General features: G+C 39.6%; 1 protein-coding gene across 8 annotated transcripts in view; it reads right to left on the reverse strand.

Annotated features, from left to right (window-relative positions):
* LOC105212684 (potassium voltage-gated channel protein eag) overlaps positions 1-26751 on the reverse strand; it is a 94984-nt gene that overhangs the window by 25684 nt on the left and 42549 nt on the right. For all 8 annotated transcript variants that reach the window (XM_054232285.1, XM_054232287.1, XM_054232289.1 and 5 more), the window contains 2 exons: positions 9514-9634; positions 3668-3780 (listed from right to left, as the gene is read on the reverse strand). In XM_054232285.1, the coding sequence (XP_054088260.1) occupies positions 3668-3780; positions 9514-9634 (234 nt within the window). The remainder of the gene's footprint in view (positions 1-3667; positions 3781-9513; positions 9635-26751) is intronic.

Genomic DNA, 26751 nt, shown 5'->3' on the forward strand with positions numbered 1-26751 from the left:
ATAAATCAAGGAAGCTTTCTAAAATGAAAACATTTCAAAATACGTTGCATACTTTTAGGCGCATTAATGAAAGACATTTCTATAAGAGTAAATTGAGATTCTCAACAGCGGAAACCAGCAAGAACAAGAAGATATAGTGAAAGATATCGCTCTCCTGCCTCGTTCATCCGTAGATGCCTCCCTGGTACATACTTACAGCATAGTCGCACCCCTCATTTGTGCCAAATACATAGTTTAGCTATGAATGCAGCCATCAGGCGAGCGCTACTACAGTCGGTCGTAAAATTATGCAGACGAGTGTAAGCTTCTATTTTTATACTAACACAAATCACAACAAGTTAACAAGCTGAGCTGCACAATTGATGCTGTTGCATATTTAAATATGATGAAGGCTAAAAATAAAATCAACTACCAAGGAAGCAGTCGGCAGCGTGGCAGCATGAGAACATGTCTTGCAAAACCTAATAATACTCGCATGTAAATGAACAGAAACTACTGTGTCTGTGTGCGCTACGGTGCAACTGCAAGTGTGCCTGCAACAACAAGCCAACCCGTTGCATATTTATGAGCGCCCAGTTCGCTGCCGCTGTGCGACATATGTAGTTCATCGTAATGTGTGTTCGCTTGTGTTTATAAATAAACAGCTTACTGCATGTACAACAACAACTTATCGAGTTCATTTGTTGTCGTCATCTAGCTTGTTTGCTTATGGCACAACAACAACACGATAAGTGTACCTGTGTCAACAGCGGCGAAAGTTCAACGAGTTGCCTACTTTAAGGCGCACACACAAGCGCCAAGTGTACGAAAGTTAAGCACAACTTCTGCCACATTAGTGCTCAAGTTGAAGCACAAGTATTTGGTAATTAAACACGTTGTGTTGGTTGCAGCAAAGCGATTTTTTTAAAATGTGGCAACTTTAAAGCAACTTGCAACATGCTTGTCAATTGCAATGAAGCAGAGCCTTTTGCATGTATTTCATTACTCAACTCTGCAAAGGCCTTGATTTAAGCTGTTTTGGGAATTTTATTAACTATATATTACATTTTTTTTATTTTCATATTATTTTACAAATTTCGAAAAATACCTTTCATTCACTGTTTGCTAATAATTTATTGTAAAATAAAATTTCCCTCACGGTTCATTGGTTGGCTTGAAAGCAATCATAACACAATAATCATTTATTTACTTTAAGCTACATTGCGTATTATTTTATTATACGCCTAAAAGTATGCTCATAAATATTTGAATAGCTTCGGCAAATATTGTTGCATTGCAAACTTGCATAAAATTACTAGTTCATCGATTAGCAAAAAGTAAATGCAAGCGTATACCACAATAACACAGTTAAATATGCTTAACCATGCTCACTTCTAGCATACATTTAGGCGCAATAGCATATTATGCACAAATAATGGTAAACAGCCTAAATGTATGCACTTGTAAATTATTCAGTCATTGTTTACACAAAAACCACCGTTAATTAGAGCATTGGCGCTTATAAAATAATCCACGGCCGCAGGCAATTGTTATTTTATCGCACAATATTTTTTGAATTTCCTAATGAAATGTGACATTCGTATTATTTAAAATTTATTGAAAATTTGAATTAACATATCGATGACCACCGCGGGGGCTAAATGTGAGCGGCATATACTTTAGACACCGTTAAAAGGTGATCTAATGATTTCCAAATCTTCGCTTCAAGGCTTGAAACTTTGAAATTGTTTAATACAATTTGTTGGCGTGTGAATTAAAGTGTGTCTTCAGCAATTATATTCTCTCTCGCCTTTACACACAGCGGCAGAGTCGCAATTAAAACGGAAATGACAGTAAAATGCATTTCCGAACGCTTATAGCTTGTCGCTCATCGCTTATCAACTAGCGGAAATGACTAAATCACATCCAATTGCAATGAATACAGGAAGCGTATTGAGGTGTCTCTAACTGTTTCTGTGTGTGTATGTGTAGGTGACTGTGGGGCCGCGTTTATAGAGAGCGTGAAGATGAGTGCATTGACTTAATAAAGCATTGAACAGTAGTGCACTCAAGTGCCCGAAATTTTCGTTGTAATTTAGTGGTAATACCTTGATTATTTTAAAGCTCGAAATCTACAACCAAGCAGAAGCTACTCTTAATAAATAGTGTATTATGAACTAGTAATTAATTTGAATTTAAAATATGTTGGGAAAAGTAAGCATACCTTTAGGAGATTTTGGGGGAAATACAAATCTTAAAGCGAAGAAAGGGTATAATTTCTTCTATAATATAATTTATTTATTCATTCATTAAGCCCAAGCGTGTGTATGAAGCAGTACTTTCAACAGCTGCGGCTTTTCGAAACTGAAGCATACCTCTAGGAGATTTTTGCCGTAAATACAAGTTCTATTGCAGAGGAAGGGTAGCTTAAAACTATATGAATTTGTTAAGTTCGAGCAGTTGTAAATCCCAATTATTTTCAAATCTAAGATTTAACTGCTAATTTCCATAACTATAGCATACTTTTAGGCGCATGGAGTGAAATTGTTCAGAAAATGGTGTTTCTCCAAGCGATTTACTATGATATGTTCACGTTAACTTAAAAAATATGAATTTAATGCACTCAGCTTATTTAAATTTCTAAAATAACAGTAGCTCATATAAGTATGTAGACAGGAGTATTCACCATTTGCAGGCTGTTAATGCGCCGCTACATGAGCTTATCACATTTCGTAATCATACAACAACTACTCACATACACACACACATACATACGCCAAATTGACCTCATTCACATGGGAGACGCCTCCCGCCTAATGGCCACTTTAACCCACTTAATGGCCTATGCGACGGCCTGGTAAAGGCACTAAAATGCAAAGCGAACACATTTCCAGCGGGTTAGACGCGAAAGCGCCACTACAAACGCACATTAAATCATACAAATTCACATAAGAGACAGCTCATTCGCATATGTGAGAGCACATAACGGGGCTAATGAATATAATATTGTAGATTGTTGGGCAGATAACAGGCTTCAGCGTGCCACAAAGGCGGCCAGCCAAGCAGAATATTATTCATACACATGTATACAGGGTATGTAAGGGAGAGGAATTTGTTGCTGGTGGAACATGCACTTCTGTCACATATACACACGGTGTGATCTGTGTGCTTTAGTCCTTTGTAAGGGCTACCTGTGAATGTGTGGTTGTGTTGTACTACATTGTGTGCCGATTCACGCGGAGTCGGCTCTGTGAAGCGCACTCAGGCGCTCTTTGCTTAAAATTACCAAAAAGTTAGTTAGCATACGGAATGAATGAATGAGGCCAGGTGTGAATTACAAGCCCCCAAAGCTTTATGAATAATACATTGACTCATTTTAAAGCGTGCTTGCAGTTGCCTAATGACACGACTGTCTTTTGTTTTATTAATAAATAGGTTCCATTTAACAGACTCACATCACCTTCTGGCGGCTTTTATTATTTAACGTACTACCAAGCGGACACAAAATACAAACTACAATTTGTTTTTGCTATACACTTCTTTATACTGTTATACGGGCTCAACTACTTCTTACCATTCTACTCCTTAACTACTCTTCAAGTAACATTCACGCTACACTCTCTTCAACTTATACTAAACCACTTAGTCTTATCACAAACACCACACGCATTTGGTTTGTTCTACTCACTGTTCTTTTTGTAGAGTAAAATTTCGAATTGATCTTGCTGCTGATTCTCCAATGTGAACTCCAGCCTCGCCACCGTCTCCTTGTCTGTCAGCTCGCCATACATGAAGCCGCATCTGAAATGAGCAAAAATTTAAAATAATTATTTAAAAATACCCATCAATGTTCAGAACATAGCCTGATATACACCTAAACTATAATTTGAATTGATGTATATTTCTATCAGTTCCTTCTACAATAGATAAATCAAGTATTAGAGAAGAGTTTCAATGACTAAAACTGTCTGCATTCAATCCAACCTTTACAAGTTTCAGAAACCGAATAGGATTTCAGCAGATCTCCTATCATCCCCAGCTTGCTTGCAATTGACTTTACGCTTAACCTCAGACACACTCAACTTCCCTTGACTACAATTGACCCCTCTCTTTATACAACATTATCTTTCGTCAAAACAAACCGTCCATCTTCACATAATCTCTTATAATAAGAAGAAATTCGATCTCATGTGACCACTGAAAATATAGTCACACTTCAGGTCACCCCTCAAAATATAAACAAAACTGCCAAAATTTAAACAAACCCAATCACGTGATCCTCAAAATGTAAATAAACCCAACCACGTGACCGTTCATAATGTAAACAAACCAGGTCACGTGATCTCGAAAATGTAAACAAACTTGATCACGAGATCCTCAAAATGTAAACAAAACCGGTCACGTGACCCTTTAAATGTAAACAAATCCAATCACGTGATCTTCAAAATTTAAACAAACCCGGTCATGTGACCCTCAAAATGTAAACAAACCATGTCACGTGACCCTTCAAAATGTAAACAAACCTGCCAAAGGTCATTGACCCCTTTCAAAGTTCATTGACCCCTTTCAAAGGTCATTGACCACTTCCAAAGGTCATTGACCTCTTCCAAGGGTTTGTTTACATTTTGAGGAGCACGTGACCTGGTTTGTTTACATTTTATGGGTCACGTGATTGGGTTTGTTTACATTTTGAAGGGTCACGTGACCTGATTTGTTTACACTTTTAGGGTCACGTGACCGGGTTTGTTTACATTTTGAAGAGCACGTGACCTGGTTTGTTTAAATTTTATGGGTCACCGGGTTTGTTTACATTTTGAAGGGTCACGTGTCCGGTTTTGTTTACATTTTGAGAATCACGTGATTGGGTTTGTTTACATTTCGAGGGTCACGTGGTTAGGGTTTTTTTACATATTGAGGGTTACGTGGTTAGGTTTGTTTACATTTTGAGGATTCACAGGTGATATCAAGATAGGAATCATGTGATTTGTAGTAAAAGGTCGTTTGAGGTCAAATGAAGTGCCAGGACGGTCAAGCTTTATCGTTTACACTCTTTCAGGGCCGAGTTAGAAGTCGGGTGACGTGAGGTCAAGTAGGGGATCAACAGAGGTCTGGTTTGTGAGTTTATTTGTTTCTATTAGAGAAAAAGCTCATCTACAATATCTTTAAATACTTTTTGTATCAGATATTACCAGGAAGCTCTCTCACAATCTAGACTTCGGCTATAGTTCCATATAATTTGTGTCGAAGTGAAAGTGATTGGAATGCGGTTGCGTTCCATTCTATAAATCCATGAATAAATGTTTTTTTCGAAAAGGATATACGCACACACTATATATATACGAGTATATTGCACCCATAGACACATAACCTCACAATGCCACAATATTTGATTTTATGATTGTATTTACGACGGCGACCAAAATAAATGAAAACATCGATTGAAGAGCGTAAAATGGGCACACACCAAATAAATAATCTCGATAAACAAAAGCGAAAGTTTGCACAGGCAGCCCAAGGATGTGGATGCAGCGGCCGAAGGGCGCTACGGAAATTGCTGAAAAAAGCACAAAAGCCAATAAAATAAACAGAGAAAGGCAAAATTGACACAAATCCTTCGGCGAATGAGGGTTGTGTCGAACGAGAAGGTGGAAAAGGTGGAGGAGGATGGAGCGGCGAACGGGGTCCGTTACTAGGGCAGTGGCACGTTGTGCATGCATTGTGTCACAAAATGGTGGAACTGCGCCGCAGTCGGGAGTGTGAAGTGTGAAGTATAGATAAAAGTTCGAATGAGGTTTTGGTTAGTTAGTGTGCGGGTGTGTAACGGTACACGAGTTTACATGTGAGCGCGGCATTCGAGTTCGACACGCAAATGATTGATACTTGCAGTTGGTGTGCCATGAAATTTACAACCAAAAAAAGCTTTTGAATATTGAATATATTTTATTTTTATTCTTCATTGCTGTTTTTGCCTGCAACACAAATATTGGCCGCAAATCTTTTTGCTGCTTCGCCGTCGCCGCACACAACCTTGCGGCGAAATGTGTGAAAGGGAATAAAACAAGACAATCAAGGCGCAGCTAAAACCAATGTTGCCAAAACAGCGGCAAAGTAAGCAAACAGAATTTAGGAAAAATAACAAACACAACAATAACACAGAGTGTGCAACCGCAGAGTGGCGCCACAACCGCAGTGTGAGTGCGGGTGACAATGCCAAACACCCGCAGCGCCGTGGCAATAACAACTGCAACATCCAATAAAAACAATAACAACAACATTAATAACAACAACAAATGCAGCCACTAAGCCGCTTAGATAGTAAAAATGAAAACAAAAACAAAACAATTGACTTGCAACATGCGATATGTTGCATGCAACGCGCACACACTCATTCGCACTTAGAGGCGCTGGCCTCACACATGCGTTGCCTAGTTTAAGGCGTTGGAAATCAAATATTACTCTGATATCATTGGTGTTTTCGACATGAGGACCAACAACGTGTGACTCGCTGCATTCGAAAGGCAACAATGCTGAGGTAAAGAATATAAGCTGGGTGAGGGAGAATATATTAGACAACAGGGAAAGTAGCTTAAATAGGGTTAATTGCCGTTTTTCCATTGCAACTGCTTTATTTAACAGTCTCTTTGGATTTGAAAGTGGAGAAGAGTGATTGCTCAAACAAAGGGCCCAGGAACATTCAAATCGAGCTTATTCAATCATTTTAAATTTGAAAAGGGTTTCCTTTAGCTTATTTGCCATTCCTCTTTCTGTCATTCATTGTTATCTTAATCATATCAGATATTATTCCTAACTGTTCCAGAATAGTACAGCTTCCTTGATAAGGTTTATATTAGGCAAAAGTGACCTTCAGAGCTTGACTTTTGCAAATCCTTGGGTTATACTTAGGTTATAATCGAAAGTAAGATTTAGATCTGTCGTTTAAGGATCAATTTCTGTAAGAACATTGAAATATAGACGAGATAGTCTCGATATTGGGGCTTTATTAAGAATGAGCTGTTACAATATCGGGAAGCGGTTGGCGGTTCTTCCACAAAGTGGGTTTCATCTCAGTGGCCTCCCTATTTCACGAGAAGTATTTTAAGTCACCTAAGATACTGCAATCCCATTTCAAGGCGCAAATCTTTGAGAGATGGCAATTCTATATTGCCAAAGCAGCAGATTAACGAATGCGGTTTCATAAGGACCCAACCGTTATGGCAAAATGTTTTTCCGCATAATAATTTATTTGGAATGTACATTTACAACATGCTAAACAAGAGCAAGTTGGATAAAAACGGTTAAAGATGCGCTTTAACTGAAGAGAGAGAGGAAATAATGAACGCAAGGACATTTAAAAATAGCCACAGCGCATCGCAACGTAAACAAACAACACTAAGGCAAGCCAAGTAAAGTTCAAAGCGCCAGCGGAAGTGGCCAGCGAAGAGCTGAAAGCCCACAACTAATGAAAAAGGTGGAAAATACGCAAATCATCGCAGTGAGCAGCAGCTGATGGCCGCTAAAAGCCAATTTACGGCCTAAGACCGCAAAGCGGCACGTAAGTGTATGCTAAGTGAGTGAGTAGATGTGTAAGGGGAGTCGGAAGAAATTTACAACCTGAGAATTAGCGCAAAAGTGCGCAAAGCGAGCAAGTGAGCTACTGAAAGGCCCGTGAGCTTAGTTGGACCTTCTGGACTGTATACGAAGATGTGTGTTTTGTGTGCGCACATTTCTCGAGTTGAGAGCTACGGTTGCCTGTTGACTATTTTTAGAAATGAACTGCTTGCGGCGACAGTAAATATTTGCGGCACGCAGACGGTATATCAAGCGCTGTCACGGTGCTAATTGCGCGCCGGAGCCGCCGAGTTCCAAGGCAGCGCTGACGGGTTAACTAAGCGGCGGCAGGTCAGCGCATACATCAAGCAGACAACCAGCGCCCGCTGAGGAATGTGTGCAACATGAACCGTGCAACAGAATGTGGCAGCAATGAGTCAAAGTGCATTGCCAATGTGCTGCTTGCGGCCACAAGCAGTTGGTTGGCAAATTTTCAACTTTTCTGGGTATATTTAGCCTTGTGCCACATAATTTTAGATAAATAACAGGACATTTCGTGGGCGAGATTTTTATAGCGTCTTCGTAGGCTCGCAGAGATATAAATGCTTGAAAAGCGCTGGCTTTGCATCGGGTTCATGGTGTCTGCAGACAGCTTACGGCATTCAACTGGACGTATTCATCCCCCGAGGCGACTTTCAGTTTAAAAAATGGACTCAGCATAAAAGTGAGCACAATTCTCAGCTGTTTCAGTGACGCTTTTAGTCGTGAGGCTCAAAACCTAAAAAGGCAAAATGAAGTATTTACAATTTTGCGCCTACCTATAGTCCACATAACGCCGGAGTGTCAGCCAAAGTGTCTGTGTTTATTTAGCACGACTAAGCAAAATGGTGCCTCCACACAGACGCCAATAATAAAAATAAAAGTATACAGAGCACTGGCATGTGGAGAGATGGCGCCCGCAGACGAGAAGAAAGAGAGGAAAGTCGCATAGAATACCAACAGCAAATCGCCGTCCGATAAGTGTACAACTGAAGTAATAAGTCGGTAAACCAGTGAATAACTGACTAAGTGAGCAAGTAGGTCGCGGCCACGGAGATGTCTTCGTGTGTGTGTAGAATGCATCGAAGGCACATGACAAAATATTGGCGCCGAGGTATGTACGTGTTTATATAGATTCTTTATTATCGAATTCAAATTTAATTTATATTTCACTGGCAAAGCGGGAGTAACAACAGTAGGATGCGAGACCTCTACACTTAGCTCCTCTAAAACGCATCCAATTTTTATTACGCTATTTTCCTCATTGTTTCGGCTGCTGACTCCAGCGTCCTTGTATCCCTCAACTCATGCATTACTCCACACCGTTGCTTCATCTCCACACTCGCTTCACTTAGTCATACATATTTGCGCTGGCAAAATACTTTGCATAAATTCCACTTTAATTCTATGAGGTCCCCGAGGCGCTGTACACTCACGCTTGGGGGAGAAAGTTTTCAACTCAGCTGTCGTAGCTAATGAAAGGGATTTGTTTTGCAGTCCAAAACAAGTGCATATACAATGAAGGTAGCGTTAGGGAGGCGAGAGTTGGATGCTCTCTCAATTTTAAGTGAGATAAATAAGTTGAGCAATTTGTTAGTTGAAATTGGCGGTGTAAGCTGGTTTGGTGTATTTAATTAAATTTTAGTCTGTTTAAAGCTGAATGGGTTTGTAATTGAAGTATGGCTTCATTCTACCGTATGTATTACGTTCCAGCAGATCTGCTGTAGCCTTTTTTTGCTAGTCTAGAAACAAAAAAAATAACTCCAGAACCAATTATCGACTTTTAAATTGGTCGGTAGATGGCGCTGTATTCAAATTTGTTTGAAAAATTGTTCTTATCTTCATTTATAGGTTATATTTCGTATAATTATAGACGCTGTAGGGAATAAATGTAGTTTATTGAATATATATGGGCTCTTGGTGAGCTTTTTATTGTAATTGACTCACCTGCACGACTTCTGCATGACTTCAGCACGATTATAGCCGCTAATCTTGCAAAAGGACTCATTGCAATAAACAATCGGAAAATCCACAATCTGTGCGTTGGCCAATAGAAACGAACTGTCCGCTGAAAATGAGAAAATTTGATGTGATTAGCACTATAAAGACTTATAAGATTTATAAAATAGAAGAAACCTATTTCGTTTAAAGCTTTCACCTTCTATGCTCCTTTGGCCCGACAAGACGTATGAGTAACATTGGAAGAAAGTAATTTAACTATGAGATCTCCTAAGCCATATATAGTTCCTCCTGACACATAACTCCTCTTCGAACAACTTCCTAATCCCTGTTCAAGCCTCACCCTACATAAACCTCGAGAAGCCACTCAATCTCCTCTCACCTTCGCTTAATCCGTGGAGCGCTCGCTTTTTTCCGTTAGGCTGCTAATACCGTTTTCATCGGTGAATGCATTATCCTTTCAATGGTGTATCCGGCGAATGGTGTACACATATCGTTGGAGAGATATATGTGACCGCACTGCAGCCTCGTTGAACCGACAATCGAAAGCGATGTGCTACATTTTTGTATAAGCAAGTGTTGACTTTTATTTGCCAGCCATAAATAGTGGAGGTTGGCTAATGGCAAACGGAATCGTTTCAACTGTCGATTTATACGAATGCGTTCGCTTGTGGAACAGCGATAAACCACACGATTTATTTGCATTATGCAATAAAGCAACAATAACAAGTAAATAATGTAGCGAGTAGTAGTAGGGATTTCACTAAAAACCGAGTAATAATGTTGAGTGTGGAGACAACACTAGTGGCTCAGCTCAGTAGGGCGGATTTAAGTTCTTTCAGCAACGCTTCGTGCTTCCAATAACCAACAGTACTGGCGTACGTGTTTGTTTGTAAGCACTTTTATAGCATTATTTTTTAGAACGGCAACTTCATTTTATACGCGAAGCTGCGACCTTGAAGCTCTTAGTTCACTCACTACCGCCTGAAGCTGGGTGTTGGCATCATCAGCTGCAGTTCAACTTAATGTTCCGGAGATTGGGTGGAATGAGTATTCGATTAACATGTAATACATGCACGAAGAGCAGCGGGGTGTTTGTAATGTTGTTCGTAAATTTATTTGAGCAGACACATTGGCTAAAATGGAAGGTGACTTTCTTGCGCTGTTATTGAGTATCAAATTGCTTTTGTGTTTGGGAGCGCCACATTCGCACATTTCAAAGCACAATTGAAGTTGATAGTCCGCAGAAATAGGGGCGTACGCAATGGCGATAGCTTGGCAATGTACGGACACATCCTCATTCGAAACTGTGGCGGCAATAAAAGTTAAATAGAAGCACAAAGAGCTTACGCTCCGGATCCGCTTGCAATAACTTTGCACTCATTTTTGGTCCAAACAGGTCTCATTTTATACAGACGTTTCTTTTATTACAAAAGCTTTTCAAAAGCTCTCAGGCTAGTGCTTACTAAACCATCGTTAGAGCTTTGTTGTGAAGGAGGCGTCCAATGGAACTCGTGTCATCTGAAATCATTGTTTCAGAACATGGATTAATATTGAGAAATCGAAGTGATGATGGAGGTAATGAAATGGTCGATGCTGTGACTACCTATCCTAAGCGAGTTCTAGGTGTTTGAAATTATAATGGAATAGTGCTTTTATTGTTTATACTTCGTTTTATAATAGATAAGTTTTAAGCTACACGTTCGTGAAGTGTATAACTCTCAGTTGAAGCTCTCTGGTATTATACCTCCTAAGAAGCGGTTTTTGACAAGTAGCAAACTATCTAAAGCGAGAAAGCTTTATTTGGTATACCATTTTGAATTCAGTGGCGAACGTTTTACGATTCTACTAGAAGCTAAGCATCACTTGGCAGCTACTTTCAAGTATTGTTATTAGACTAGTTCGCAACTAGTTACAAAATTATTCTATAAACAGCTTTCCACCAACTACAATTTCTCCTGCAGCACTTTTTTATATTTTTTTGCCTTTTATGGTGTGTGCTTTTAGGCGTTCGCGTACACAACTAAATTACAAAGGCAAACACTTTAAAAAGATGACAGCAAAGTGCTTTGACAAGCACACATTCACACACACATGCTCAAATGTGATTGCAAATTTGCACTTTTACAGTGTGGGTGTGTGTTGTGGGTCGGGGAGGCGTTAGAAATGAAGGTAAACAAATTAAATTTACATAATTAAGTGTCAGCATACATATTTTTCCACTGTATTTGGTGGCTTAACGATGTGTGTACGTTGTTGATTTTGAAATCTATACGAAGAGCCAAGAGCTGTGATATGCATGGGCTTTTGTAGGTGTGGCACACTTGTATTCATGAGCTTGTATGTGTTTTGAGCTTTACCGTTATTCATATGCAGCAGATTAGCACGAGTTGGTGCGATTTTTTCGAATTTTTTCGCGTCTTTGTGTCGGTATTTATTTCACGCTTTCATCAACCTTGCCACATTTTATATATTTTGAATGCTTAATGAGCTCACACAAATGCAAAAAGCATTTGTAAATATTTTTTCATATCAAGTGAGTGCTGCAAGAATTAAAACAAAAAAATAAATTATTGATTTTTCAAACAGCTTTTTTTCCCTGTCGTTGGCCACATCATTAATTCAAATTGATTGTTGCAAGTCAATCAAGTTACAAGTCTGTTTAATTTATTTTACACCTGTAAGCTTATAAACATGAATTTCCAATTATGCAACAACACGAAAAAAATCGTTTCAATTAATTTTTTTTGTAATTTCCGAGTGCTTCCTTTGCATAAATTGCATATCTGATTACACCCTGAGTGCTGAGCGCAAAAAAGTTGACGGTAAAAAAATTTAAAAAAATATTTGTATACATTTAAAAATGGCTCCGAGTTGTTATATATACATTTATTACATAAATAGAGTGCAATATTTTGTATTTAAAAACTCTGCATTCACAGCACTGATCAAGTTACGCAAGCAAAAACCATTTTCCATATCCACTTAATTGGCTGCTCTTTGTTTTCACAATTCTATTTTGCTGTCTTTTTCACTTAAAATGTTACGCATAATCCTCTGTTATCGCAACTTTGGCTTACAAGTATATTAAAAGCATGCTTTTTGTTGGTACAAATTGATTGATGATGCTCTGATGCAACTTACTGACTTTTCGTTGCCTACATTTAGGCTATTTTCGGCAGGGTTGCAAATTTTGCTCATTGCTGTTGTTGTTGCGACCACCTTTGACTTTTGACCTAACTTATACAGCACTCCACCACACTTTCCACCACTTGCGCCGACAAATATTTGCCTGTCTGCCAGGTCCATGTGTGTCTGTAGATTTGTTTGTGGTTAATGGCAATGTCCTTTGGCCGCCCATCTATTGTGTCAACGTTGTATTTTTGGGCAGCAGACGACAATCACAGCGAAGACAAATGATTTTTCAAGTTGTCAGTAGAACGTACATTGCTAATGTTGTTGTAGAATATATGAGGTAACGGCTTTTGATGGTTTTATTTTTGTTGAAAAAGACATCGAGTTAAATGGTGCGTCAATCAAGTTGGAAAATTTATTTTCTGAGTCATATATAGAAAAAGTTAGGCGGAAATGGATGGAAGGACCAGTAGATAGAAGTCATTTGAAAATGTCAGTGATGGAGTCCATATTAAGCCAATTCATTCTTGGCGAGAGTCTGAACAGAAAGAGAGCGCACTTACAAATCTCTTCACTTTTCTCCACATCAAAAATAATTAATGAAGTTGGTCTTTCAAATACAGGGCTCCACTTCTGATTATCATATGATGTTGGTTAACTGCTATATTAATCTGTTACTCCTTAAAGAGAGCTTAAAAAGATTACACACTCTCTCTATCACTCTATATCACTCTCTCTCTCCCACATTAGTCCACAATATTTGTTAAACCGTTTGAGAATTATCAAATTTTTTACGAAGCTGAATGAAATAAATTTTAATGGTCTTTAAATTCTTGCATCCAGAATTTCTAGTAAAATACAGTTATTTCTCATTTTCTCTAAATTTCTTAAAGTAATTTAATGCAGCTAAAGTTCACTTGCAGTTGCTGCAGCGCGTCGCTAATATGACATTAATGTCTTCTCTTGATTTAGTTCTGTTGCTGGCAATCTGTAGCGACCGAAGCGAAATAAAATCGCACAATGCGAAAGAAATTAAAAGAAAACATCTACAAACGAAACGAAGAACATAAAAATTTGAACATAAACAAAACCAGATTCAGGCGCATGTGTGTCGGTGTATGTGGGCGTGCGCTCGGTGGCAGACCGCAGAATACAGAAGCATAAACAACCGACCGAACAGAAAACAAGCAGAAGAAGGTGAAGATAAACAAAAAATGTGCAACACAAATGGTCGTGTGGCATGCCACAAGCGCAGTGTGGCAGCGAGTGAAAGCGAACGGGAATAAAAGAAGCAAGCTGCCACACACTGACTTTGTGTACACAAAAATAACAACAAACAAGCACTCGCATCCTCGTATGAATGGCGTGGAAGGAGAAAGGCGAACAGTTGGAAAAGCGTGGGTGGGGGCAAGTGGCGCATACGGTTGCTTAAAGTGTGTTGCAAGTTGTAGTGGCCGCGCAGGAGGTCGGTGGAAAATACAGCGAAAGTGCAACATATAACGGTATGTGGCATGTGGCACACAGTAGTTGCTGAAGGTTGTCGATCTGCTGGAAATGGGCGCTTGAGCCAGAGTAGAGTATGGGGTGTAGACGTTTTACCACTCTTGAGTGAAGGTCGGCGAGCATGTTGTCTGACAGGTGGCAGCAGTAGTCGCGAAGGTAGCGTGATTTATACGCGGTAGTCCGTCGTCGGGTGCATACAGGTTGGTTCTAGTGAAGCGCAGCAGCGCTCTGGTGTACCAAATGCATGCCAAAGATGCACGCCGCAGTGACACAGAGTCGCAATCTGTGTGGCAAGTGTGGCTTCCGCGGGGAGATGTAGTCGTTCATAGTTGCTCATATGTGTTAACTTATGAAGGGCATGTCCTGGTTAATATATTGATGGTTGGAATGCAGGTGAAATATATGGGTTTTGAATGAAGCATGATTGCCAGTTTATATTTTAATAAAGTTTGGTGCATATGAAAGATGTTTACATAGAGAAGGTAGACTGATTCCAAAAAGGTAGTGGAAGAAACTGTATAATAATATATTTTAACGGACGGATTTATTTTCTTTGAAAAGAAAAGAATTGGATTACTCTTTTGGTAGCCTCTTTCTTACATAGTACAATCTCCGAATTTCTATCTTACGTTAGGTAAGACCTAGACCTCAGAACATGGCACGCAAATAAACAAATACTCGGTTCAATCTGAAACATGAAACACTTTGGGGCTCAGTAAATGGGGCTACCCACCAGAGGAAACCTTCATAAACTCACTGTAAATTAAAAATCATGCATTGGTCCAATTGTGTTTTGAGAGTCACTGTGGAATGATCTCTACTAAACTTTGAGCCAGCAATCCATCCAGCCGCCTTACCCATGATATCCCAGCGCTTTTTACTTTAACTAAGAGACATATGTGGGTCTTAAAGTGAGTTGACTTAACGCTCAGAAAAGCCGATTTCTTTGTCTTGCCTATGACTGGACTACAGATAGGGAAGATGTTTATGGTTGATCTAAAGATTGCGGTCTGCTATTTGTCTACCAAATTTTGTTCCATTTGTTTGCTAAACCGGTCCTTCCTAGTTAAATTCGCTGGCTATTTAAAGTGATTTTGAAGTTCTAGGTCCATGCCTTCCATGGATGTGGAATTATTCATGTTTTGGTTATCGTTACTTTAAAGTATTGCCATCATGTGTTCCTTAAACACTTGCTTTCAAACCAATGATCCATAATTCGAAAATCCTATGTATAGAACTTTGGAAGCGCACCGAAATGACTTAGAAATCTTAAAACATTAGTCCATACGGGCTTAGAAGCTCTCAAATACAAACAAAAATTAAATTCTGCCAATTCTTGAACGAATATAAGTCCTTATCGCAGAAGAACTCAACGCCATTTGTAAGTGCCACCCCTCACTAATGGCATTTGGGCGCTTTGTAGTTGTAAACATAAATTGCACGACAACAAAAACGCAGCAAATCAAGCCAATGTTGTGGAGATTAAGAAAATGAATTCTTGTATTTGTGTTGTACTTGTTGTTGTTGTTATTCATTCAACTTGCATTCACTGCCACTGTAAACAATGTTGCCATTGTTTGCCACCACACACACACATATTTATATGTGGCACAATGCAATCGCGTGTAAGTGTGTGTGTGGCACGCGACACAGTTATTCACTTTACCTACGTCATCGGCATTCGTGGCGAAATGAGGTTGTGCACCAAGACTGTTGCATGCCCCATCATATTTACCATGCCACACGCTGCTGTCCCACTTCGGCTTGCATTCGCCTCGTTTTGGCTCTGACGTCATTGATAAGCGTCGCTCGCTGGCTGGCTGACTGCTTTGTGGCACAAGTGGGCCAGTGGAGGTCATGCACGTTGCACAAATGCACTGCCACCTCGCCTCTCACTTGCCACTTGCTGTATTGCTGTATTTTGTGCTTCTGTGTGTTTGTTTGTGCTTCCATAAACCATTTATGCCCGCTTTCTGATGAGTAATGAGCTCTGACTTGCTGGCAATAATAGTTGATTATGTTGCATGCAGCGACGCTTGTGGCAACCAGCGGTACATGGCTACGCTGAAAAATGCACGGGATTAACGAAATGACACATTGATGTTGGCGAAATTTGTCAGTTTATGGGTTCAGTGTTTACTAAAATTAGCCGCGTTTATGATTGGCCTGCAAATTGATGTGATCTCCGAAGTTTTGCCGGAAATTTATGCCGACAGTTAGTCATGATGGTTAAATTTTAGAAGCGTAAAGTGGAGTGAAATGCAGATATGATGGAATGATAGTTAAGTGGCTTTAGAAGCGGTTTAAATTGTAGTGTGTTGGGGGCTAGTGAACAGCACCGGGGCGTATGAGTAACATTTGCCATATATTTTGGAATATCAGCATTCTGCATGGTATCTGGCTGGGACTGATTAGTTTTCACGAATGTTTTGAAAGCTTACTCTGACTTTCTGAAGACCCGATAATTATTTGAGAGAAATATGTTGCCACGTGAGATCTCATCTGAGATATAGCATTGAAGTAGAAGTTCAACTTGATTAAGACATCGCGATTTGTGTCTATTATTTCTCTATATCCAGTCGATTTAGTGATTGTTTAATCGCATAAAGAAGCTCTTCCTCCTCCTAGTCTCATTCTACCAGACATCAACAAAGACAACAAATCTTCACGAAATCGCTTTTTGACTTTCCCTTAGAGTCTGCCCTGCGTATTCGATATCCACTGAGTAACATAGTACAGTTTGAATAACAATTCTGCGGATTGAGTAGAACGTACACAAAGGCTGATAAGATAAGGTAGCAGCCGTGAGTTACATCCTCACTAACATAATTACATGTATCGATCGGCCTTCGAACTCGAAATGCTTTCTTATTATCTCCTACCTTTTTTTAAAGTCAGACCCTCTTCGAACCATAATAATCCATACTAAAAGAGATAATTGCGAAACACTGAGCTCCAGTCAATCACAAACAAGCATTTCAAATTCTAAAAGAGTAGAAATCTAACGAAATTTCATTTAACACACAACGTCATCAAGTCATAAACATAATTTCACGATTTTATTAGGCACCAAATAGGCGCGCCCACAAATTCTCATGCACCAACGCATGTGATCACATTCACGCCTATCAAAAAAGGCACTCTAAACTACATACGGTCATGGAAATGTGAGAATTCTAAAACGCAAGTACTCATATTGGTATATTGGTAGCCCAAAGACACTCTGTTCATTGCCGTGATATGTGTACATACAGTTATAGCAAGGTGTGCGCGCTTGTTGCGAGTCATCAATACCTGACGTTGATGGATGTGTTGCCGCAACGTGTGTTCTGTGTGGCAGCGAGTGCTAATGTGGCAAATTGTGAGGCATGCAAACGAATGGCAAACAAAGGTGAAAATATGCGAACGCAGTCATTTTCAAACACGCACAGCCAATCCCATACACACACACACGCACGGAATTGCACTATATAAAGTTCAAATCACGTTTGCGGGAAGTGCGGCGCTGTTGAGTGGGACTTGCTGTTAATTTCGGCGGGTTTGAGGGCAGACGTGTTTGTACAGTCCGGCTATTCAGCAAACACCATGCTGACGGCGAATTTCTAGTTGGACGTGATTTTCGCACCTTAATGGGGCTAAGCAGCGGTTTGGTAAGCAATTGGTTACACAATATTAGTGGAATATGTGTGGGCTGGACGAATGCACTGACAAGATTTGAACTATAAACTTCAATGCTGTGAATGCTGAAGAAGTTGTGCCCAAGAATATTTTAGGAGTCTAAAATATATGTAACAGAATAAATTCATTCCACATCCCGAATAATTCATTTCTGCATTGCCGTTTTGAGGAGACTTGAAAAGTGGTCCGATGTATTCCCTGAGGTATCTAAGTTAGGACTGATCCTTGCAACGAATTCCACTTGGACTGTGCCTGGCTCTTTGTTATGCCAATTAAGAGATCTATCCATATATATATGGACCAAGACGACTCTCCTGTATCGATAAAGCGCTTAGAGTCTTTCCCAATGTTAGTCAATTCGTTGGACTCGCCGAAAGTATGTTTACTGAGAGGGTGAGACCCCGGGACTGGTGAAAACTGGATATTGGAGGAAAAAGTGCTTATATTATTTCACCTTGCCTTCTTTCATACGGCTTTCACTTTTCGCCTTGACAAAATCTTTAGTCTGACCGCATATTGGGCAGTGTCCAGTCAACACTTCTATATTCTGAGCCAGAGCAGTTCGAAGGATGCCCCAGTCCGAGTCATCTGGGATATCTAAGCATATCAAATATATAGGTAGCTCATCTTGGTCGGTCCTGCCTAGACTACCGCGAAAACCATCTGAAATCATCAGAAGTTGAAAGCCACTTTAGACGCATTGAACTTCAAAGAACAAACCAAAAATGCCTAAGATTTCAAGAGCTTGTTGCCACACTTACCTTGCCTTGGGCCTTTGTATACCACACAAATACCACAAATGCAACTCAGAATTACTAAAGCACTCACACAAGTGCCAGTAGAAACGTTTATACACATAAAATATTTGCAGGTTAACCTCAAAGACCGCTCGCCAACACTCATAATCAGAAATTTGTAAACTCAAATGCGTAGCAAGCGCAAATCCCCAAAATTATGCAATGCGAATTTGTTTGGCAATAATTGGTTGCTAAGCGCTGCGCTCGCACAAGTGGCGCGTGAGTGTGTGGATTTCACAATGAGCATCAATCAAAAACCGTAAATTCAGAGAAGAGTGTCTGCCAGCGTAAGCGTAAGAACACATGTGGGCCACTGAATATGCTCTTCTGTGCGTGTGTGTGAGTGCGCAAGAATAATGACACTTGTAGTGTTTCCACTGCATGCGTGTGTCAGTAAGAGGCGTGGGTGCGGCAGGGCATATGTAACGGTACTCTTGTGTGTGTTTGTATTTGTTTATATAACTTGTGCTTTGTATTGCTTTGCTTAAGTGGCTGTGTAATACTCTCTGGCTCTGGCATAACAAGCACGCGTGCGGCTGCAGCAACAACTACAGGCCAGCAACAAAGAGGTGGCAAGCACTCGGTACACGTAAGCATGCGTGCGTTTGCGTGTTTTAGTTGTTATTTGGTTGTTGTAACCACAACAATTTAAGTCATTGTGCAATTGCATAGTTGAATTTCGTCCGCTTAGCAAATGCAATACAACTTAATCCAATTTGCATGATAACGGCACACTAAGTGTTGCAATGTTGCAAGTTACTTAGAAACACTTGTAAATTTACCGTTAGTCAAGGTGAGCGCTTGTTACTAAATGCGGTAAACGAACATTTTTGAAGGTGACTAAGTTTTATAAATAACTGGGTAGCGAGAGAGGCACGTAAAGATAACTGAACAGCGAGAACTGTGGTTTCTTTATTCCGAAGACAGCCGAGAACGTCTCTACATCTACTTTAGGCGTGTTTTACACTCTCACAACTACAAATATTACTCTCAACTCCATTTGCAGGTTCGAAAATAGTTTGCCTCCGTCTAGTTTTAGCCTTAAGGCACTCTTAACCGCAATCTTCAATCTCTGTATTCAGTGCGCTCAATCCACTTGCCACTTTTTGACTCTAAACCAATATTTTTGATCTATTTTGTTCATTTTCAGCACTGCTTTTATGCCACTCAGCCCTAACCAAACCCAAGTACTTAAATAGTACTAGCCGTTTCTCGGCGTTTTAAAGTTCCAGTTCGCACGCCACTCAAGCGTAAATTGTTTCCTTTTGACTTCCTTCAAATCTATTTCGAGATTTTGTATGCAAAAACTTTGCGCAAATATCACAATCGCCTGGCAGCTGCGAAGCTTATGAAGCCACAAAGCAAATGTCTGCGTCTGCCGCACGCATATTTCTTACTATTTGCGCATTCACAATTTGCTTGCCACATTTGTATTTCTTGCTGAACCGCAAAAGTTGTAAAAGTTTTATTTTTAAATTTTAGGCCGCAAGCATCTCTGCCTCTCTCTTTCTACTGCCGCCTTGCCAGCGCTTTGGCGCCCTGTTTTCCGCCGCCTAATTCGCTCTCGCATTTCGTGGCATACTTGCAGGCGCTTGTCGATGGCAGCAAATCGTGAGTTGTTCCCGGTTTTTCGGTACAAATTTAGCCAAGTGGAAATAAATTTGCAAGAAAAGTTTTGCTCAAATGAAAAGCTTTGCCTCAAATGCTCGAGCGCATTTTTCGTGCTCAGCTCAGCGCGGCGTGTTTGCGGTTTGCAGGGTGGCAACCCTAACATAGCATACATTTGTGCGCTCGCTCCGAAAGTTTGTTAAGTATTTCTCGAAAAGTTTTATCTAATATTTGCTGAGAAAACATTTCTTTTCTTCATCGCTTGACTAGGTTACAAGGCAAATATTTGTTTGGCATCTTCGCAAATTGTGTTGCTTGTCAGATACATGCGGAAATCGTGAAAAGTTAGCCATAAGTGCTATTATGAACGCAGGATAATTATATTTCGCCTAGGAGGAGACATTTTCTGCCAAATAAGTTGGGAATGGGCTTAGTATTGTTGAAGCTTTAGTTAAATGCGGTTTCTTCAAACATTTCATGGTTTTTCGGTTTTCGGAAATCAAGATCTATTGTTTTAGGGGATCCATGAATGGTTTCCTCTACCCATTCCCATTTTTAACAGTCCTTTCTTCACTTAATGATTTATTCATCTATCGGATTATCACATATTCGGATATCTTATAAGTCCCGGAAGGTTACGAGCTCGTGAAGATTGTTAACCTTGAGGGCCTGGACCATGGATCGTACATTACCATTAGTAGCGTTCCTGTGGGTCCACTTCCGAGCTTATGTTGACTTAATATTAGATTAACGGTTATAAAAACTGGGGATATATTTTATTGTCCAGCTGCTTAAGACTCCGCTGAAAATCCAGAGCTCTGCGCAGTCCCTTAGAACCGTTTTCGGTCTCTTTTTTATTCCATCATCAAGTTCTTACATGTCTTTCCTTAACATTTTCCAACCCTGTCCTTAGACGTTCCCACCCTATACTACCATGCGGTCATCTGTTGTTGTCATTTACAAATTTTTAAGCGCGTTTTTACGAGCTGCAGTGTCAACGCATCCCTCACAGAATTGCGTCAAAATTAGTATCAGCGCTTTTATTGGCTTGTAATTGCCATTTCTTAAGTAAACACCCCGCAGGAGATTACTTTTAACGTAACTGTAAAAGAACAACAAGAAGTTGAGAAGCGCTGGAACGCCACGCGGACCTTTAAATAAACACTTAACGGCAGGTGGCATAAATGAAATGAAAACAGCGTACATTGTTTGTTTAAAGAGCAGTAAATTGTAGGCGGCAAGAAAGAAGTCCAAGAGAAACGGCGAGTAAAATCTACTGTTTTAGCGGTATCTCTATTTTAAAATGTGAATGTGGGAAGACTGACTTTTCACATCAAATAAATAAAAATGTTTATTTACTTTGTTGCACGCTGAAAATAATTAGTTGAAATGCGCCGCCTAGCAAATTATCTTCCTATTTAAATAACAGTTACATTTAGTGGTTGTTTCTAGGAAGTAAAGGAAGTTAGCGATAAATAATGGTGGGATTGTCATCATCGAAATGAATATTTGGACAAAGCTTTCGTGGAACCGTTTCAAAGGTGTACGTTTCGATATTAACCCTTATGAGGACCAGTTTTTCTAATCGTGAACGAAGCATGCATCCATTTCAATGAATCAGATTTCAAAGAATAAGCAAAGAAAGGCCTCATGTGATCATAATTGCTTTGTTTGCTCTCAATCTACTCTTGGAATATGATCTAGATCATTTTAGCATTATCAGTATTTGGTAAGAACTTTAGCTTGCTTGATGTCTAGAAAGCCACACCCAAATGATATAAGAAGAGACTTTTCATGGATTGAATTTTATATATACCGATTCGTGCTTAACCTCATTTATTGCCGTTAATCTGAAATAAAGAGGATTATGAGCTTTGTCATTGCAAAGCGAAGACTCGAAGTAGGTATTGCTGTCATATTTTTTCAACTTGTCTAAGATCGCCCCATCTAATTGATCTTTTTTCCACAGTTAACCCTTTATTGAAGTATAAACATCGCATTTCTAGTACCTTAACGGCACAATCTCACAAATTAGACTGTAAGAAACACAATTAAAGGATACATTTCATTCCTTCAAGTACTTTTACAAGCTCTTCATCAACGCTCCAGTTATCTTGTCATTGTCTCATTTATCTCTTTGGTGCGGCAGATTGGAAAACGCGTTGATTTACGCCGCAACAGCTCAGAACGGCTAAATTTCACGGAAAAATATGCAAAGAATCAAAGCGAAATAGCTTAACTTATGAGACACACACATTTTGACTGTGTGCAAATATGCGAAAGCAACTACACTTAAACGCAACAACAAATACCGCTCCGTGAACAGAAGCCTTTGAATGTAGAAGACGCTTGAAGAAGTGCTTCAGCAAAGTATTTGCCTTCAGCAGCTTCAAGCTGCCGTTAACGGTGCTTTTTAGCATCCGACGCTTATCAGCAGTGAAATTTATGCTTCTTAGCATATTTTTCCATTTTTTCTCTCAAGCTTAAGTCTCACATTGTTGCCGGCTGTTGCACGCTTTGTCACATGCAATCTGCCACATTGCGAGAATGCTGCTTTGCCAATGTATCACTCACACACACTCCCAACAACGTGCCACATGCGTGTCTGAGCTCTCGTTAAACATCAAACCTCGGCGTGTACTCATAAAAAGTGCGCAAATTTAATCACACGCATGCAAATATGCCTGTATATAACACACGAAAATGTAGACGGTGTCTCAAAGTCTTTTGGCTCTGCTTCTTCTTCCTTCTTCCTCATATGGAATTTTCCGAAGACGACGTTTGCTATGCTCAATAACATGTGTGTGTAGACAACAATTTATGTGCGGCAAATAACTGTATTTTTGCAAAATATTTAACGCACATGTCAGTATCGCGTCGCTTAGTCTTTTAGTGTGTGGCGAAGAATTGAGCGCCTGAAACGCTAAAATCTAAAAGTCCCCTGTTATTTTTCTATCAAATTCGTTGCGCTGTGTGATTTTCTTTCTTCTCTTTGATGGCTTTTCGCATTTCTTTATTCAAAGTTTTTCTTTGCAAAATTGATTGTGAGTCAAATAGGCGTTTCGGCAAAGAAAAGTTGTTCTATTGCCTACTATTAGGCGTTTAAAGCACAGTTAAATTGATGCTAATGAAATCTTTATTCTTTGTAACACATAATTATGTTTATTTTTTTTAAGTTGCGAATGCCATTAGAGGCTGAATTAGAAAATAATTGAAGATACTTTGATAAACTCCTTATCGGAAATATCAACTGAAATGTTTCGTTATTGACAAAAAGAGTTAGAAAGAGTGCTCAAGGACTCCTCCGAATACTCCAACTACCAAATACTACTCCTAAATGCTTCAAAACCGAGTGAAGAAGCGGAAATATCGAATACGAATAATAAGAAAATACTTTAGAAGGAAGAAGGATCAGAGAAAGAACTGTTCTCCTTTCGAGAGACCACCTGAGCTTTGTCTTATGATTAACGTACTTCCTGAAACATTAGGCAAATCCGCATTTTTCTCTGCTTCTTTGTACTTCCAAAGACTTCTTCTAAAGCCTTAAGTCGGGAATAAAATTCAATTCGTCTCATTTAATGGATTATTCACCCTAACCACATTATGACCTTCACCAGTCGCCTACCAACAAATGATTACCATAGTGAACTGCAAGCAGTCATTACATAACCTCAAGTTGTTTAAACTGTGTCATATGCCTTGTTACAACAACAATACTTTCAATTTAATATCAATTAGTGTTAAGGCTTAACGACAACCTTGTTCATTTCATCCTCCTCTCTTCCCTCCATCGAGTCGAACACCGAGCAATAAAATTTAATTCCTTGCAAATAACTACAAATAAATGCGGCTATAAATTTCAATTAAACCCTTTCGAGTGTTTGCGTGTGTGTGTGAGTTTTTACACGCCTGCTGCCATTAATTGCATTTCTTGCTGTCGTTGTCGTGTGTTGCATGCAACAGCACATTTGCAACAACTGTCCAGTGTTGACCGAGTCCCCATGTATGCTGTGTGTGGTGTCTTTTCTCCGATAATGTCGGGCATGTGCTCGAGCCTTGGCTATTAGTTTGGCCATTAGTGCGTTCGTGCCTCAATGGACTTGTAGATTTACCAGCGCCAACGCACTGAACCACAACCATTGGTTGTATGCACGCGCTCGAATGCTTGCATATGTCCAGGCGCTGATTATACAATAAAATTGATTTATCGCAATGTCTTGCACTAATATGCTCACCTCACTGACACAACAACTGAAGTAGATATATCACGCACACACACTCAGAGAGGTATGTTTTGCTTTCAGTGTTTTGTTATTTGTGTTGCATACTTGGAGGGGCCATTCATTTCAGTGCTGCAGTTGTGCAAACAGCAATACGAAAAATTTGTGATTTTATCGATTGCGTGCGTTGTCATCATGTGAGAGGGATGAGAGACGCGGGCTTAAATGCCTCCTTGTGAATTATTTTGCGTTTACCGCAAGTATACCTTTAGGAGCTAACCTTATTTAATGTTAGTCCAAGGCTTATTGATGTGTTGTTATTATTATAAGTAGTTATTAGCAAGTGATTTGCAAAAATATATATTAATTATAGTGATGGCATACATTTAGGCGCAAGCTTTCATTAAATATCAGTTAATTGCGCTGTAAGAAAACCATGTCTTTCTCGGAAACCAAATTTTAAACTCATTAGTTTACTTATGATCTACTAACATATACATTTTACTAGCACTTTCTGCTACGCTGTTATGTAGCGATTATAAGGCAAGCTTCTACATTGCTTGCTTGCCTTCTCTTTTTTATTACTCTCACAATTTCTTTTACTCATCCACTTCCGACTCATTAAAAACAACTTAAAGCATTTCAACAAGCGCTGCCATGGCTTCTATCTGCATAATTGCATTAGTTTCGGGCATGAGCGCCTAAAAGCAGACAACAAAAATGAACTCAAACATTAGTTGGCACAAACTTTATTAGATTGCCTCGTTTGACGCTGGCATTTGCCAAGTGGCAATGAAAATTTTAATGTTCAGCACTCTTAATCTACGCTTTCGACACTTAACAGTTATCTGAACTTACATAAATACGTACATATATGTATGTAGGAAAGTCAATTGACTGCTGCAGTTATGCAAGTGCATTTTTAATGCGAAAACAATTTCAATATGAACCAAAAGAGAGTGAGCTAATCAACACCGCACAAAAATGGATTGAAAGTTCAGCGCTGAATATGCGCTGAATCATAGTCCGGTGAGCTGAATAGCAACGAAACTAGGCAGTTTCGCTCGGGCAACAGTAAACGCTTTAAAATTCAATGAATTTCCAATGCGGGTACTATTAGACGGTTGGAGAAAGCGAAAGTTAAAAGCGCTATTGAAATGGAATTTTAAATAAACAACACGGGATTTTGTGCAACATCACGCGGCAACAAAAGCAACGCAGATAGGTGTTAAGTTAGCTGCAAAATTCAGGTCAGCGTCGAAAGCAAGCCTAGGCTCGGTGCCTCTCCCGTGCGGTGCTTATGCGTTGCCAACCAATGGTGGAAGCCGAGTGAAATCGAGCGAAATTACTAAGGAAATTTATGAGCACAATAAACCGAGAATGTCGATTGAAAGCGGGTGGTGCGGGCTTCGCATAACGGCTGCAGGAGGAGGAAGGTGGAAGAGCGGCAAGTGAACGTGTAAGCGAGGCAAGTAACGCACAAGTCTGCTGATAGTCAATCGCTTGCCTCGTTTGCGTCCACCAGGTGTGTGTGTGCGTAACTGCGGGTCAGGTGAAGCGTGACGTTGCATATGATTTGGGTTAAATTTCTGCTATCGGGTGTAAGTGTGTTGTTGCTTGTTGCTACCTAAGTGTACTTAGCTACAACGACTTTATTAAATTGTTGAATTATGCAAATGGCTATGAAAAATGTATAAATAGCAATCTAATGCGTGCGTTTCATGAACGCAACAACACACCTAAGTGGTAGAAGAGGAAAAATAGTAGAAGCAATCAGCTGGAACATAGCAAAAACGCATAAAATAAACACACACCAACTCAAGCTCACGCACATAAACACTGAGGAAGAGAGGAGAGAGTGCGGCAAATGCATGTAAGCCGTTATTAAATATTAATAATTTATATGCTTGAATGTTCGGCGCAAGTCATGGAATAAATAAAAGAAATAAAACTGCAAGTCAAGCGCTTCAAACGGCCACAGCTTTGCATGTGTGTGTATGTATGTATATATATTAATGATTCCATAAAACTGTATGTGCGCATAGCTTTCAATTTATTTACGAACTTCCAAATCTGCTATTCAAATGAAGGCCAGCTTGCTTAATGTGAAATTGTACGACAATATAAAAGACATCAGATTGGAAAGTCAAAGTGAAAGTGCAAAAAAATTGGCAATCCTGCTTGAGCTGCATATTATTTTCTTAAATTCATGCTCTTGCTTTTTTTATAACTTCCTAAAGTCTAATTTGTAACACAAAATAGCATTTGTTGAACTAACATTTTTT

This window comes from Zeugodacus cucurbitae, chromosome 5 (genome assembly GCF_028554725.1).
Source record: "Zeugodacus cucurbitae isolate PBARC_wt_2022May chromosome 5, idZeuCucr1.2, whole genome shotgun sequence".
Classification (NCBI taxonomy): Eukaryota; Metazoa; Arthropoda; class Insecta; order Diptera; family Tephritidae; genus Zeugodacus; species Zeugodacus cucurbitae.